This window comes from Typopeltis vanoorti, chromosome 6 (assembly GCF_054136105.1).
Source record: "Typopeltis vanoorti isolate ZY-2024b chromosome 6, IOZ_Tvanoo_1.0, whole genome shotgun sequence".
Classification (NCBI taxonomy): Eukaryota; Metazoa; Arthropoda; class Arachnida; order Uropygi; family Thelyphonidae; genus Typopeltis; species Typopeltis vanoorti.
In genome coordinates, this window is record NC_143554.1 from 24,033,681 (window position 1) to 24,051,938 (window position 18,258).

The 18,258-nt window shown below is 36.5% G+C and overlaps 1 protein-coding gene across 1 annotated transcript in view; it reads left to right on the forward strand.

Annotated features, from left to right (window-relative positions):
* Positions 1–7,324: 7,324 nt before the first annotated feature.
* LOC150105339 (uncharacterized) overlaps positions 7,325–18,258 on the forward strand; it is a 41,170-nt gene continuing 30,236 nt past the window's right edge. Inside the window, exons 1-2 of the mRNA XM_090394740.1 lie at positions 7,325–7,402; positions 11,463–11,595. Coding sequence (XP_090250866.1) covers positions 7,354–7,402; positions 11,463–11,595 — 182 coding nt within the window. The 5' untranslated portion in view covers positions 7,325–7,353. The remainder of the gene's footprint in view (positions 7,403–11,462; positions 11,596–18,258) is intronic.

Consider the following 18,258-nt stretch of genomic DNA (forward strand, 5'->3'; position numbering starts at 1 on the left):
ATGAGCGAGTTAGCGGAGCTGCCAGTTAAACTGGGCAAAGTATCTGGTTTTTTAAAATTTGGGAAGCAAAAAGATGGGATGCAGAGTATATGATTGGTGATATCTTAAAGATGGAGGAAATTAAAATTCTGTGATTGATGGTGGATAGGGACTTAAAATTTCTGGGACATTTTGCTAAAATTGTGAAGACAACACAGCAGATTATGGAAATAATGCGGAGAACACTGGCGTGTAGAAGTAAGGATGTTATGAATCCATCGTAGAAGGCTTTGATCAGAATATGTATGGATTACTGTGCACCTGTTTGATCGCCAGGTTTTCAAAAGGATGATGAGTTGTTGGAGTTGGTTTCTGGTGTTTGGAATGTAGAGACAGCTTAAGAGAATGCAAATTACAAAGTCTAGTGGATAGGAGGAGGACATGGTCGAGACATGTACGTTGTTAAAAGGTAATTACCAGTTCAATGTGGATGAGATTTTTCATAAAATAGCTGGAGACTGGGGGGGGGGTGGAGAACAAGCGGCCATCCCTGGAATCTGTATAAGTAGGGTGTGAGCAAGGGGGCGAGCGAGGAGTTGAATTTTTTGCATGGAGAGTCGCGGGTGAAGAATGCATTGCCTGGTAGTTACCATGTACTTCTCTGTACTTACCATGCAGAGCGTGGTAAGTACAGAGACAGGTGAATGCACTTAATTCAAGGTATGGTGAGCGTGTGAACTCCACCAATGAGTCTCTTGACTCCATGGTGTAATGATGATAATATTTCAGAGCTTGGCAACCTATCGTTTTTTTGTGAAAAGGATTATAAACCTTTTGCGACTCATTTTATATATATGGACTGGTGATTTCTTTAATTTTTATTTTGTAAACTTACTGTTAGTTCTGTAATTAAAAATAGTGCATTGCACCTGGTCACAAATTTATACTAATATTTTTACTAATAAAAATATACTAATATTTTTAATAAAAGGTGTCGTTTTGATTCCTTAAAAATTTTCTTTCCTGTTTCATTAATATTTTAGAAATAGTTCCATTTCTTAATGGAGAATTCCTTATTTGGTTCTTTTAAGAAATTAATTCTGATGTTTGCTTAAAAATATAGTCTTTGTGGTATTGGATATTTTTGGCATTATTTACGATATTCACTTGAAAAAAATGCAATTTATTTTTTTCAGTGTTTTTTTTTTCTACATGAGTTATTTAGAAACGATCCTCTGGGATAAATTTAGTTTTATCAGTGTCAACTAGAAACGCAGGGCGTTCAATCTTCTTATAGTCACGCCTTCTATAGACCATACAAGTGACAATAAAGAAACTGAAGTGTATTTTTAAAAACGTGTTACAAGCGAGGTTTTCTCTCAAATTTTACAGTAATGAGTATATTTAAAGAGAACTAAAGAGGTCAAAACAGGCCAAACTGGCAAAATATAGTTTGAACGGCTCAAAGAATTCTTTAAATTAGCTGAATTAAATTAATTTAAATATTAATTAACTCGTCATTCTGTAACAGTGTAGCCACAGTACTAGCTTATTAAACTGATATATAATTTCTATAAATAGTATTTTGTATATATAAATTGAATGCATTCCTATCTATTTTGCAAGAATTCTCAAGAATGAATTGACTAGTCTCGTACGAGACTAGTCAATTCATTTTCAATTAGAAAATTCTTATAAAAGTACTACGCAACTAGGCGGGATCTCAATCCATTTGTTCACATCCAAATAGCATCCTGGATAGGTACCAGTTAAGCTGTGTAGAGTATGGTTAATTTATTATTAATGAATTAATCATACCCTACCAAAACCAAAGTTGATTTTTGGTTTTCATAAAGTAGTAATTATTACATGAATTTATTTATATTTGTTATTACTTCAAAAAAAAAAATTAAGTACTCTGTTTTAATAATAATAATAATAATAATAATACAGCTTTTGCAATTGTATGACAGTCTCAGTCTCACTATGAAAATATTGATCTGGGATGTGATATATACTTAATCAAACATTGGTTTGTATACAAACCTAAAGAGATCAATTTTTTAAACAGGCATTTTAAAGACCATTTAGTAGAGAAAAAGTAACTTATGGAAGTTCTCAGTAGTCCAACAAGAACGCGATTAATTGAGTGTTGGAAGATCTTATAGTCACATAATTATTTTATAACTGTTTCTTTTTAGGAAAAAAGGGTTGACTGCAAGAGAATCCACTGTACAATAATAGAATACAAATCATATTTTCTTTCGTAACACGAGATGGATAAATGATTTTTTAATGATAAACTATAATGAAGAAAGGACCAGAACTTATCCTAACTTGGCGAATCCTCCTTGGTTTAAATTACACCGCACTGGGCATGTATTCGGCCTTCTTTAGGGATGTCTTTCCTCTCTTTCACCATATTTAATATGGTGGTACGGATGAGCCATAAATTATTTGACGCCAGCAGTAGATTTATTATGGATCATTTTTATTATCATTTTGTGAAATTAGACTAAAATCCATTATACTATGTGTGGCCCTTTGTGACAGCAAGGCACAGGAGGAGGGATGGAGATGATCTAAAACTGGAAACTGAAGACTAGCATTTTATATTGACTGAAATAAAAATGAAAATAATAAATATCCAACATTACTTTACAGTAAAGTAAGCATACCTTAGAAAATCTTAGTTTTGAAATTATGTGCTTAACGCAGTTACAAACTTTCGGCGCGAGCGTAAAGGTATCAATGTGTTTTTGATAATGCAATACCAAAGCAACTCATGTCGAAGGTTTGCATTCTCCTGGTCACTTGGTTATAAAATAAAACTCAAATATTTATTATCCTTTAGATGTCGTAGAATGTCATTGTGTAATTAAGGGACGAGACCTATCGAAGATTTGCACGGTAATCCCACCCACAGGAGGTTGCTTCAACCTTTGAAACATTGGAGGGATTGAAAGTTTGAAGAGGAAACGTTGGATTCAAAGACCTGCCGATTATATATTATTTATAGAATGCACACAACGGGAGGTTATTCCAAAAGATAGCAGTAGAAAGAGAGAATGAAGAGAAGAGAAGAAAGAGTTTTTGTTCTCTTAGTATGGAGTTAGACGGAAGAGATGTGTTGAATAGCCATTAAGAGCGTCTATGTGGCGGGGAGGGGAGTTTTTCATTCACCTTCTTTTTAATAGAATTTTGGAAACAAGTAAAAATCGTTCGGAGCCAATTCGAAGAAAAAGTTGCTTGTGCAAATATCAAGATGTTTGTTTCATCTTTTGATCATGCAACAGCCAGTTTTGCGCACGTGTTTGTTGCCATTACTTTCTGATAGCCTTATTAATCCAATAATCTTTTCAAAATTGTTGATTGAAAAATAGAGGGAGAAATGAGTAAGTAAATAAAACGTCAATCAAATCATTTAGCACGACCTTCCTTTAAAGTGCCTCATTCTGTTTTTTACACTATAATGATGGAGAATTTTTATTTTGGAATTACACATGTAAACGCAGTATGCTGCACTCTGTCATGGTTCCATTTATTCCCTTCTGCTGCGGTGGGCTAGCAAATTTTTAATCATTCAACTCTGGACGTATTCATAAATTTTTTGTTAGGGTGAACTGAGAAGAAACAGATTTTGCTTGTGGTTCATTACATCACCAGTTGAACAATTAAAAACTTTGTTTTTCGGTTGCGGAGACGTGCCTGATGTTCTTCATATTTAAATGAAGTTCATCAATATTTGAAAAGCGACTGCACCACTCGAAACGCGAAAGATTTCTTTCGAGGATTTACTACACGTGCTGTTTTTAACATTTCAAGAGTTGCACTTCTTCCGTTTTTTTATTCCCACTCGCTGTTCTTTTACTAGGCGAATGTTAAATACCGCGATCGGAGCCAACAGAGTTTACAGAGCCTTTTAACTCGTGAGAATCGACGAATGCCACTCTTCTGTACACGTGACTTCATATGGAGGCAGTGAAACACCCCAACTATCGTCAGACAGTTGTGGCTTTGTAGTATGCACGTACTAAATTCATTTCAGGGTATTTGAGATTCCTCCCCTATGCCACTGTGTGTGCATTCAAGTTTATTTGCTTTTTTCATAGTTCACTGCTACTAGAAGACTGCGTTTAAAAACGAAATATTAAAAAAAAATCACTTAAACGAAGTCTCAAAATCATTAACTTCAGTGACTTAAATAAATTTTAAGAGTGGAAAATCGATTTTATTACAATGTCCATAAAAATACCTGGGCTTCTGATCCTTTAGATGTGTGTGTGTGCTCGGTTTGGGAAAAACCCTACCATATCCGTATGAGACTAGTTAATTCACGTGCAATTAAAAAGTGTGATAAAGGGTTTCGGAAGGAATTCGAACCCAGGGCTCTCCATGCAAATGCCACCGTCGCTACTCAGCGGATGAAAGGTTAACTTTCGTAGACATAAAGATGCATTTGAGATCCTACAAATTTCATCCTTGTCAATAGGGATCGACATTTTCTCTCGTTATTTATTTATTTTTCATTTTTCCACCGCAAAGAAGATGGCTTCCATTTTCCGTTCAGTTTTAACAACAGTACTAGAGATGTAATCATTCTTGTTCGAAAATTAGGTTCTCTGTGGAACTGCCCCTCCTTCACGATCTAGGATCGAGATCGACTAATTACTGGATTCAATCATGTATTGAGTCCAGTAATTGCTAATGTTCTTCTGGCTGGTTTGCAGGATCAAAAATCCTGTCACCTCCGTATGAAATGAGCCCACGTACTTACACGTGAGGGTGAGGTCAAGGGACGTCCGTTCCACAACAGTCCAGGACCTCATTACATGGCTACAGGAAGAATGCTCCAAAATTCTCATTGACTGCTATTGTACGCTTGTGGAAACTATGCCTCGAAGGATTGCTGCAGTCATCCCAGCAAAAGGAGGTCTTACATCTTAAGGTGGGCGCCATGGCTGTTTGTTCGCCTTTGTTCGCCACACTATGGTGTCTGTTGACTTCTTTCCAAGCAATGCATTCATGAGATGGAAATAATGAAATATTAAGAGAGCAATAATTGCTGATTATTTATTAGTAAGAAAATTTAACTTCATATTATAATAGGGTTGCCAGATTTCGGAAAACCAAATACGGGACATGGGTCACCCATATCCCATCTTCGGTTTTCCGAATACGGAACAATTTTGGTGAGTCCAAAAATATTACAGGAACAAGGTTACTGCTGCAATCATTAGAATTAAAAGAATGATGATGCTTTATGAAATGAAATGCCATAGTTATTTCGGCAGCAATAACTCTTTTCATTGCCGGTATTTGCTTTTACTAAATAAGTATCAATACTTTTGAAACTGGAACTCGAAATGCTCAATTTGTGTTTCTGAGTGTTAATGTGTTGTGTAATATCCGATCGTCCCCCACGAAACGTTCGTCTACAGATTTTGCATTCAACTTCGTCGTTAGGTCTTCCTTTTGCAATAAAATTCCATTCTTTCAAATAATCATCATTAAAAACGCACTTTCGATTTGGCCTTGTTAAGGGCTTAGGGAAAGAAACAAAACTTAATTTACCTTTGTGTAATTAATACAGAAAATGAATTTACCTTTAATTATATATTTTACGTATCAACCAAATATCGCACATTCGAAAAAGGCGAGATTATTTTTTAATAATTATTGAAATAATATCAACGTACTATATCGACACCGCACAATGTCCAAATAAGAGCCGTTTCAAAATAAGCAGATGCAGTCTATCTGTACAGAATTATAACTGAAATGCTTATATTAAATAAAAAGGGACCGTTGCCGCCATGCCGCCGACGTAAACACAATTAATTTCCTCGAATTGCCAGTTTTTATGGCTTACAACATAAAATTATAAATATCTTTTCATTAAAATACGGGACAGCAAAATTAGATGTAAAATACAAAACGTCTGGCAAGCCTATATTATAAATTCATGAAAAATTACATTTACTTATGAAAATTGTTAAATGGAAGAAGGGCCAGTTACCGCAGTTTTTAACATTTTTATAAAATACAACAGTGGGATGGGATGTCTAAACATTTCAGGAATAGTATTTTGCAATTTATAAGTGAGCCCTAAGTGTAGGCGAAATTCCAGGAAACCCTGACAGAACTAATCGCGTTAGCTATATTCGATAGTGTACGTCACTGTACAGCCCTCATCTTTAAATATTCTTTAATAAGAAAAATTGCAGCAGACATAACCGTAAGACGGAAAAATGAAGAATTAATAGATTTTGATTTTAGTTTTTAAGAAATTGGCGCGTATAAATTAAACGGGTATTTTGTATATTTGCTACGATATGTAATGCAAAGGGAAGAAATTGCATCTCTAAATTAAGATAAACTGTGAATGAGTTCGATTGGTTTAAATACTAAAGTATATTTATTATATAACTGCATCAATCCTTTAGAAATGTGCAGAATATTGTTGGTTTCTGAAGTTAAACTTTTGACAGATAAGCGTGTTTGCATATTTATGTTGTCTACCCTCATTCGGAGCTCTCAGTACCCCGAACTTGACGTGCATATTACAAAGCAATCTTCAGGCGTAGTAGCGTTGAATTTGGACAGCTGAAAGAACCACTTTCGGGAGCACGATGTTCATTCGAACGAACGGGATCAAAGCGAGTGTGCTGCTATTATGACGGGAAATATCGTAACCGTATTATCACGTGCTGTCAAGTAAGAAACACAATCACCGCAAGTCCATTTAAGTGTCATTATCATTCGTCCACTGACTAAATTATTAGTCAGTTTGTCACATTCTGTTTATCTTCCTCTGCACACTCGCTTCATTTCATTTGTGATGTTCAGCAGATGTCTTAGGAATAGCAAGAACGATGAGCTGATTAATGCAGAACACCGAGAGGCTTCCGAAGAGTGCCGAATGCAGAAAAGCCGCTAGATTGCAAATTGCTGTTCTACATTCATCAGCTGTTATTACGGACTTCATTAACTCCAATTTTGAAGCATCGGTGGTCGATTGCCTCGGATGCGTGACTTCTCTGTCGGATGTGCGTACTTCATAACGATGAGCTGACAGATCTCTTTCTCTCTCTCTCTCCACCAAGCTATAGAAACTTGTCACTGACCTTCTCTTTCGTTTATTTTACTTTATTAACCATCGTTTGCTTCCGTCCTCTCACCCAAACCTAATCTTTTCCCCACCCACGGCTTATCACCAGCGCCCCTTAGTTGGTGAGTTTCTTTAACCTCACCTCCGGCAGAGTGAACCGGCCTGATATCGATCTCGTATAAAAGTGGCGTTCCTCGTTGGCTCCGCCACTTTCGCTGAGTGTTAGGGATGTCTGCCGACCATCCGAGCTCTAAGATTAGTGTATGGATTCCGCGCAGTACGTGATACTGTTTGCGTGCACCTTTGCCCTGGGTAAGTAACTCCGTAGTCGGTACTTTAACGCTGTTTTGCCGCTTCCATTTGAATGTCACGAAGTGCCAACAAATTCCGTGATTGGGCGCGAAAGGCCGAATAGAGTTTTCGAACCATTGACGGGATGAAAAATGAACTCTGAACTCTTTTACCATTAGTTTTCGTTTTACTCCCTCGGACTGCTTTATCATGCGGAAACAGTTTTTTTTTTTTTTTTTTTGTCGTTCACTTCCGAGCGGAGATCTTTTAGTAAACTTGACTTCATTTAAGGTTTTCTCTTTTTCTTGGTACTGCTGTCAGTTTTGGTTTCTTAAACATTTGTCTTGTAAGTGAATGAGATCAGCAAGCCAAACACACGTTTCTTTGTTTTAGTATCCGCATAGAGATGTTTCTCTTTCTTGTTTCCTATATTACTTTCTATTCTCCTTCCTCCACCCCAAATAAGAAGAAATTCAATTAAAGCAACGATAACGTGACCAGTTGCGTCGACAGTAAAAGCAAAAGCCTTATACCGGACAGGACGTTAGTCTGTCCCGTGTGTAAAATGAACGCACTACCACCAAATTTTGCATTTTCAGTCGGCCTATGGGGGAATCTGTGGGTTGTTTGGATTCTTAAAAATTTGCCGAAGATATTCAGATTTTTGAATGCAAACAAAGCCTGCAGCCAGTTTATGCAGTTTTTTTTTATATAATTATATCTCGATACCCGTTTACAGTAGAGATGTGGGAGTGTCTTTAATTTATCTTTTTTGCCTTTCTTTATTTGTCGCTTTTTTAACGACAAAAAGACAGCGAATATAGAAACGTGTTTTTTTTTTTAAATTGTATAACAATGTTTTTTTTTGTTCTTAAAAATCTTATTGTAAATAAAATGAATATTTTTCTGTAAACTAAAAACAAAAATATTTTGTGCTAAATTTAGATTGAATATCTTTTTCATCGAAGGAGATTGGCTTTATAAATTCCTCCCAACGGATCTTATTTTGTCGAAACTGATATGGTTTACTCATAATGTCTAAGGTTCAGTCACTTCCTGTTTCATATTTTTCAATTGTTTGGTCTTCCAGTATCAGCGCATTATGAATTGCTTTTGATAGTTTTTAGATATCAATGGAGTCTAATATTTTCCCATTTCACAACTCTCTCTCTCCTTTCATAAGGCCGTCCTAGTTGGCGGAGTGGTTAGCATACCGCTTTCCGACCAACAGGTCGCGGGTTCAAACCCCGCTGCAGGCATGGATGTTTATGATGTCTTACCTTGCATACCGCTATAACCTGTGACATGGTGCAGTATGACCTTTGCTGTTCTTGCGTCATTAAAACTATAAATCACCCTTCATTGTGAACATTCAAGTAGTAACACGTAATAAATTGTGAATCTTTTAGAAGCCGCGAGGGAAAGTTGAATTTGAAATCCAGTTTAACTATACATCTCCAAATAATCTCCAAATCTCCAAATCTGTATATCTCAGACACCGTTGTCGGTAGCAACGACAACTTCCTTTCGCTGGAAAGGCTCGAGTTCAAATCCTGTCCAGAACGACGAATATTTTTGATTGGTGTCCAACTTCAGGAAGGCATTGCATTAATCTCTCTCTTTCTCCTTGTACCATTTTTTTTTTAATGACATGGAATAACAATTAATTCATTTATATTGGGTGTGAATTCTATCCACAAAAAGCTGATAAAATCCGTAGTACACAAATATCAGTACAGAAGGTGGGCTAAGGGTTTAGGTACTTTGGAAACCCTTTTTCTAGTCGGCAAACAATTTTCCTACACTTTGCCTTTCAAAGCCTTAAATCCTCCAGGCGATGTAATTCATTTACAGCATAAAGACGTCGATTCACAAACATCTGTGCCCTGGGTGGAATTCGAAACCCATACCTGGTTGACAAACGGATGCGTTAACTAATTAGTAAAGATATTAATTTAATATAGGTAATAATGTTTTCAGTGGTATTAACACTTGTGGAAATTATTTTCCTCATTTAAAGTTTAAATAAATATCTCTGAGATAATTAATGTTGCATCCACGGGTATAAAAGCTTTAACAGTGTGCTTTGCTATTTTTTAGATGTTTTGGAAAATAAAGTGTTATATAATTGATGCATAGAAAATGAGAATTAGGAAAGTATTGAGTTTGAGTCGACATCTGATTTTCATATCGCATTTAAGTAAAGTATCAGGAGAATGATAACAGATAAGGAAAACAAGAGATTATTTTATTAAACACTAATCTTGAACAATAATATACTTAAAGATGGGATGCTAATGGCAAAAGAATCAAAGGCTGACTGACTTAAGTCGCATTTATTAGATTTCCTTGCATCAGCGTATAACCCAACAGTTGTTTTAAAAGTATATTTTCTGTATTGGTGTGAAACAAAACATTCAGTTCGATTCCATTTTACATAGCTGACGTAGCAAGTAGGATAGTGGTCCGGATTATTAAAATAACCTGTTAATAATTTGAGGTTAAGCTAGAATGACAAGTAAGAAAGCCTCGTGGAAACTGGCGCTATTTTTCATCATTTAAAAGGAAGCTTCCAGGTTGGTCGAGCGAATAATTCTCCCACTTTCCAACCAATAAGTAACGGGTTCGAATCCAGAACTTTGACATGGATGTGGGTGAATTTGTTTAGTGATTGATGAATTTCATGACTTCCTGTGAGATCACCACCTTACTTATTGGAAGCCCGAAGTAACAAAGTACTATTTGCTTTTTAGAACAGAATTATGTATCCTTTGCTGGCCTACAATGCGGATTGACTTACTACTTTTCTCAGTACGATTCACATTTTTTTTTAAGTTATCAAATCTTAAGCTAATCACGTAAACCTTCAGTGGAATGGAATACCTTTCGCACAATCGCTTCAATCCCGCATTTTTTCCCTTGGCAATAATGTCATATTTATTTATTTTGGTTCTCCATTGACTCGCCGACATTTTTGAATTTTTCAATACAAACTAGGATCACCACTATGATTACTTTAAAACTTGCACCGATGTGTTGAAAATAGACTCCCTGGATGTAATAGGCCACTTAATTGTTTTTGTCCCACCTATTAAGCAATCGCATTGACAAGATTCGTTTCAATGGTACGAAATACTTAATGTAGCCAAAGCGATTGAACCAGCTGTCTATAATGCAATGACGAATAATTTGGAGATACTGAAGAGAAAAAAAGCTCTTGAAGCTCTTTTTTCCCCCTTCCCATTTAAATCTTGTGTTAAGTATACTTTTTTTGTAAATCTTAGACGTATATATAAAGAAAAGTTTGAGTACTCCTTATTTGGATCCTACATCAGCAGTATAGTGGAACCTTGCATGGCGATCTCTCATTCAAGTAGTCACCAAATGTCGAAAGGCTCACATTCGACTAGCAACAAATAATTTATTTTTTGCGGAACTGGAAATTAAAAGTAAAATAGTCGTCATTTTACTGATTTTCAGCTACTTGAACTAATCCAGTTTTCACCCCCTCCGTTTATTATAAACATGCGACGAAAACGAATTTGTGATCATGGATATATGGAATGTCTGAAATTATTTAAAAAAAATGTCACGAGCATTAAGATGCACTTGATGTATTCTCAAATCTCAGTTTCCAGGATGATACCCGCAACTTACTTAGCTGCTACAGAACGTTTAGCCTAACATAATAAGGGAAGAATGATATGAAGATACTGAGGATCTCTATAACTGTTAAGTGACAATTTTTTTTTCGACAAAAACTGTTCGAATTCATAAACCGCACTTTCTTCAATGCAACCAATCTTGCCACAAAACTCATGACAATTAACGCATAAATAAAAATGATTCATTTCGTGTTCGAATAGGTATGAGAATTCTTTTACAGGTATTTGACGTGTTAATTTACTAATGACTAAACGAACTAGCGTAGACTAAAATATACAATTATATTATACTACCTGATTGCATTTCTGTACAAACATGACAGACGTACTGCTGTCAAGACTGAAATGAATAAAAATCGCAAGTTCTGTTATTAGGAAATAAATGTTAGTTGCTAATCGCTCTCTTCCTTTTATAGGAACATCTTCAAACTTGAAACACAAGTGCTCAACAGAAGACTTCCAATCTTGCATGAGTACTCTCGAATCGGTTGCTCAAAGTGAAGAGCTTGCATTGGCAACCACACTCTCCGAGCTCGAACAGGTGTGCAAGTAAGTTTAATTCAGAGTTGGTTTTAAATAGCACCCTTCATTTACAGAAAAAGTTTAGTAAAACCGAATCAAAACCTTTAATTGCCAGTCAGTCAACATTATGAAGTATTTTCTATCTTGAAATGGAGAGAGAGAGGAAATGCACGTGCGAATATATTTGAAAGATTACGGAAATGGATTTTCAGTCATGCAGAATAGTATACCTTTTGATTCCCCTCCTCGTGCACAATCGATGCATCAAACAGGGGATTGGGAATCAAAGGCATGGATTGGTTATTAAATAATATTCCCGAATAATTCCTTAGAATAATCACGTTTTTTCAAGCAGTAACCAATTTATTAATAAATAAATTTACATATTAAAAAATTGCTTTATTAAAAATATTTCATCCTCACCACGAACACGCACCAATAATAAAAGTTTCGTATCTCACAGAAATAACGCGCGCAAGCATACTATTAATCTGTAAGCGAGACTGCCCAAACTAGCAGTGTCGGAATCACTGGTAACGTGCAATGACAAGCGTAAACGAATATCGGCGAGTCTAGCTGCAATTGGCCGAATGTGATAATTCCGATCGCAGTGCATTTGTTTCGTAATCTAAAGCGTTAATCGAATAATTCCAATTATTAACTATTCAAATCAATGTCAAAACATAAGCTGAAACCTTTAACACGTTGAACTGCATTTATATAATGTTGTAAGCATTGTTATTATTTATAAACACAAACAAAATTTAATTTTTTCCCTTGGGGATGCTGCAGTGCTTATTTACGAGCCGCCACTGATGTCTATATATCATGAAATAAGATGATGCAGTTGTTAGGGTGTAATTTGGTAAAGCGGTATGTCGCGGTTCTATTTACTGATTTATTATCCGTCCTTAGTTGGATGACCGTAATTTTAATCCATCTCACTCCATTACTGATCTCATTCGGATTTTTTGTAGAGCGTCAACAACAACGTTTCATCAACAGCCTTTTGGATGTTGAAGAAAAATAGAGATACAACACTTTGATGCCAGTGGTAGTGATTAGTTCTCTTCTTTTAGTGGTGATGGTTACGTTGTACCAACGCCGAAGTAACATTTTTAGACTGACCATACAAAGGTGTTGATTTTATTTTCCTTTTTTGGATTTACAATAATATTACTAATACTTCATATTAATTTTAAAGTTGCAGACGTAGACTAATAATTAAACTTTCGTTTAATATCGACTGGTACTGTCATTTAAATGTGTCTAAATTTTTATTAACTCAGTCATAAATACTTCTAAATTTTGTTTTTATTTTATTTCATTTTTAATTTTTAAATTTAGCCCCACATTAAAACACCTTCCCTGACTACTCATGAATCCACAATTATTACTTGTACTCCTCATTTCGATATTAGTTTGAAAGTTGCATTCATTGCCGTCTGTGCTCCGCAGGAAGCAAATGGTTGCACTGAAAGGTCTTTACCATTGATCCTATGTCAAAATGTAATTAATCAGTTAATATTTAGTAAAGACGCAACCATTTTATACGTAATTTCATAGTTTCTAAGTATGCTAATTTTTTTTTTTTTTAATTAAGAGGGATGGAAACATAATGGAAATATGTACGTTTCCTGTCACGCTTACAACGCCTTCTTCTGCAGATTTTCCCACTTAAGTAGGGTCGCTGTTTGTGGTGAGTCTCCTCCACAGCTTCCTGTCTTGGGCTGCAGCCACATCCAAGTTCTTCATCCTCAAGTCCTCCTCCACCATCTCCCTCCATCTCTTCTTTGGCCGTCCGCGCTTCCTCTTCCCCTGCACATCCATCTGCATGACCTTTCTTCCCACATACTCTTCCTCCCTCCTCATCACATGACCAAACCATCTCAACCTTGCCTCCTGTATCTTTGCTCCCAAGTTCGTAACTTTCACCGTTCCCCTTATATAGTCATTTCTCAGATGATCCTTTCTGGTCACACCGTACATCCACCTAAACATTTTCATCTCTGCTACCTCCATCCTGCTGATGTCATTTTTCCTCAGGGCCACAGTTTCCAAAGCATACGTCATAGCTGGTCTCACTACTGTCCTGTAGATTTTACCTTTTAGTTTGATCGGCACCCTCTTATCACATTGCACTCCAGCTATCTCTCTCCAGTTCCTCCATCCTGCTTGTATCCTGCATCCCACTTCCTTCTCAGTCTCACCATCCTCTTTCATTGTTAACCCGAAGTATCTAAAGTCACTGACCTTCCCGATGACATTTCTTTCCAGATCTGTCTCCTGGCTGCCATCCACTTTGCAACACATACTCGTACAACTCTTACTCGTACTCTCACTCTTACAACGCGCCTACAGGATGAAAATGCAATATCCATGTTTAAGAAGTTTGAACCCGAATCTGATATTACCATGAAAATATTACTTCGAACCGTATCACTCACTCAAGCAACTGTTTGGAATGATAGGAAAACTGGTACATTTATTTGATCACCCATGTATGGTTACATATCTTTTACAATTTTAGATTTCCACTGTTATTACATACAATTTCTATTTCAACAATATCCGGTTGATTTTCGCCAGTATACGATCAAGTGACATCTCTCGTCATTTGAGTTGCAAACATAAAGGGTCAATTCGATATAAAACAATTGGTCTAAATGCTAAACAGATAAATCATTGAGACAGTTTATAATGTTATCTTTCGACATTGCTTTCATCCATTTCAAGCCATAGATTTAGCTTCTCAGTGTTCTTGAGCATCTTACATACTTCGTCAACCCTTAGTCTCCAGAAAACTTCGTCGCATGCGAGCCAAATTGCCATTGATTTTTTTTTCATTATTTCTTCAGTTTGAAGATTATGCAAAAAATATCGGCATTTATAATTTCATCTAAAACTATTTCTTAAGATTAAAGTCCTTATAATTCAAATGAGCTGTCCTGCAAATGTGTGTGATGGCTCAGAGTATTAAACTGTTTGCAAAATACCATCCTTATCGTTTTCTAGTCCACAAAAAAGATTAAAACGGAATGCATTTAGATGACAGAATACTTTTGGAGTAAAATGCAAGATTTCAAGCAGAATTCGTGTTGTTCCCAAACAAGTCAATTTGTATAGTAATCAACTGTCAGCCTGGTTGGCAGAGAGGTTAAGGTATTCACTCCCTAACACGTATCGGTTTCTATTTCTACCGTAGGAATAGTTTTTTGCGATTGTCTTTAGGTGAGAAATAAATTTCATCACCACTCCGATTATTGGAGTCCTGCAGTGCCTTAAAGTGCTGTTTGGTCTCTAGAGCATAATTTCTGGACTATGAAAAAAATATAAAAATAAAATAAATAAAAAGAGAAAAATCTTTACCCCACCCATAATACGAATGCATATACTATAGGTTTACAAATAAATCTTTTCTTGGGTGGGAGCCAGGGACAAAAAAAAAATAATAAAATAAAATAAAATCAAAATAAAAAAAAAATATATATATATACTGTATATATATATCCATTAAAATATGGGAGAGGTCACCAAGCAGACCTGGTTGGACATTTTGGGATCTCCACTGCTTAATACCTGAACTGGGCTAGGTAGTGATCTTTTCCATAACGCATGGCAGTATACACATCAGGAATTAAGTGTGCTGCGCATTTAATTGGGGGGATATTGGAATGTAGTCTGCCTCGATATACAAGTAGCCTGATTATGAAGTTACTTTAAGCAAAAACATTGTTTGCTCACTCTTGGGTAACGGATAAAAATAATATAAATTTACTTTTTACCCTGAGGGAAAAAAAACTCGCTAAAGCTTTTAATTTTCTCTTGGTCAGTCAGCATTCTTTATTGTATATTAGTTTTTTAAGTACTGTATATATCTGTCCATTTACCTAAGTTTCAACCTTTCCCAAACAAAAAGTTGAATGTGCAAGCAGTCATTAATAATAAAAGAAAACTTAGTCTGGCGATCTTATTAACTAAGAGCCATTCCTGTTTGACTTTTTTTTGGGGGGGGGGGGGGTAGTGAAATACAGCTGTGGTGAATTTTCTTGAGGAACAAGACGCTGATGTCGGAAATGCGCTGAGCTCACAGTGATGAAAACCTTCAGTGGAGCCACATGCCGGCTGCGGACGATTAAGTTAAAAGAAGCAGAAATAATTCCTGATAGGACGAAAACGGCAGTTCTAACAGCTGCCACTGAACCTGCCTGCTTAAGAACAAACCTAGGAGCTCGTGTTAATAACATCTCGAGGACGGGTTTTAAACAGCAATGCACGGTTTCAGTTCGATTCGCTGTGTAGCCAGGATTAAATCCAGATTGATATGCAGTGTTAGGTGAGGAGTGCTAATGGAGTTATAATAAAACTGAAACATGAATAACTACACGCATCATTTTTTTTTCCCCAAAATCACACAAACCAACTAGAGAATACTCATTATACAGACCAAATATATTCCAATGGGCATAAGACTGGCCATTTCACCCCACTGAATTAAGGTTTTGTTAGTCCATAGACTTGGAAAGGAACAAAGAATAAATGGAAAAATTTACGTGGAAGATAAAACAATTAACTGTAGTTTGGAGTATGCACGTAAGGTAAGGCATTTTTTCTCTTTTTCCCCCCCCACATCAGCTTGGTTTTCACATTACCTTTCATATACGAGACATGGAAAAAAAAAAAAAAAACTTCTGCTTTGGTACCATGGGACTGTAGGGACCATTAAGCCAACTACTGTAGTGAGTCACTGACCCGCTTTATTACGGAGATCATTAAAACCAAACTTCGATCTATTCTAACGCCGATTCCAGGTTGAACAATATTGATCCGACACTTTATTCGAAGGAAATATTCAACAGAACACAACTAGGCTAATGTTAAAATTGCTAAATGTAATTAACGAACGTACATAAAATAAACACGCATCTATATATATATTTGTGTTTCTTTTATCTTGTTATATAGAGCAGGACGTTTTCATTTATTTTCCGTAGTTCCCTGTATGTGTTCCATCCAAATTCGGAATGTATTCCTACGTTGCTTAATAACTTGAAAACTTCAACGCAGTCTTATTAAAAATATAACATATACATTACTAATTATATGAAGAGCCAAAGGCTTCAATTCGGCGACATGAACTTATTTAAGTTGAAGGATATTACATCCCATATTGTTTCTTAGCCGAATAAGAAACTCAGAGTTTCATGCCGAATATAGAAACTATATAAAGTTCGGCGATTCCAAGCGTAAGCAAATACCTGGATAGCGCTACACAATAACTTAAATAAGTTCATGTCGCCGAATTGAAGCCTTTGGCTCTTAATATAATTAGTAATTTATTAGGACACCTTCTTGGCAATTCTCATAGAAGGGATGCAAGTTCTGTTCGCTACAAACTTGGTATTAACTAGGTCTACCTACTCAAAACCATAGGGAAGGCCTTAAAATGTAGCCATATTTCACGATCCCTAATTAAATACTTTCTAGGACATTTTCTCCCCTACTTAGGGACCACGAGACATGCTGATCCCAGCGCAGAGGTTGTGCCAGAATGGTATTATCATTATGCCAACAGCTTAAAAAATTTAAAACCGAAGGGATGGAAATCCTAAAATTAAAGCCACAAGCAAGATATTGGGAGTTCTTTCAACTTTCCAGATGTGATATGCCAAATATAGAAACTAACATGGAAACGCTATTTCAAAATAACAGAAATAGCTTGGGACAGCCATTTCACCGGGATCTGGCATGGCGAATAGCCTATGGTCAGCTACCGGTGAAACTGGTTATGTCCCGATATAATTCAAGACCGTGCGACCCCTTGTGCGACGTCTGCCAGAGCGTTGAAACCGTGGGACATTTCTTTTACTTGTGCCCCCCCCCTCCCGACATGTCTGGCAGAGGTTAAGCGCAGTACTGGGAATCCAGCCGCTTACACTAGAGGAGGTCTTGTACCTGCAATTTCCCCCGCCAGTGAAGAAATTTCAGAAATTTACAATTTTCCTCATCAATGTAATCAAGTATCACATCTGGAAAGTGCGGAAAAAGTCCCAAATCAGCGATGAAAACAGTATACAAGCCAGAATACTCAGCCAGCGGGATCTATTTCTTCCTCCCTAGGTTTTTCGCACAAGAAAGGCATACTAGGGGATGGGAGGTTTGTAAGTAAATGGTGCAAACCTCTTATCCTCTGTGTCCTGAGACAGGCCCTAATCATACCATGTCTCTTCCTTTAAAAAGTAACATCTGTTTTTCTTTTTCTTTCTTCACGGGTTCTTACAGTTCATATAGGAGGGAGGGGGGGCCGATCTGAGAACCCGGCTGCGAAGGCTTACAGCGAGGCAGTGCTGCTCCTTGGGAGCGGCATCTCTCGTGCCAGATTCTCCCCCAAATCTTGTTTTTTCCCGTGGTGTAACGTTGGCCAGTTCTTTACTGCTTCTTTAAAAAAAAAAAAAAAAAAAAAAAAAAAAAAAAAAAAAAAAAAAACGCTCATAACTTTTATGCTCTAATTCACGCAGAAATGCTTTCATTCTCGCAGTAATTTCACCTTTTGACTCCCGTAGTTAAGTGTTCCTTTTTTTCCGGGGGGAAAAAAAATCCGGCTTAAGTTTTATACTAAAACAGGTGAAACCTTTTAGCCACAACCTCTGGGTTATACAGGTTGACTGAGGCCTCTTTACTACCTCCTAC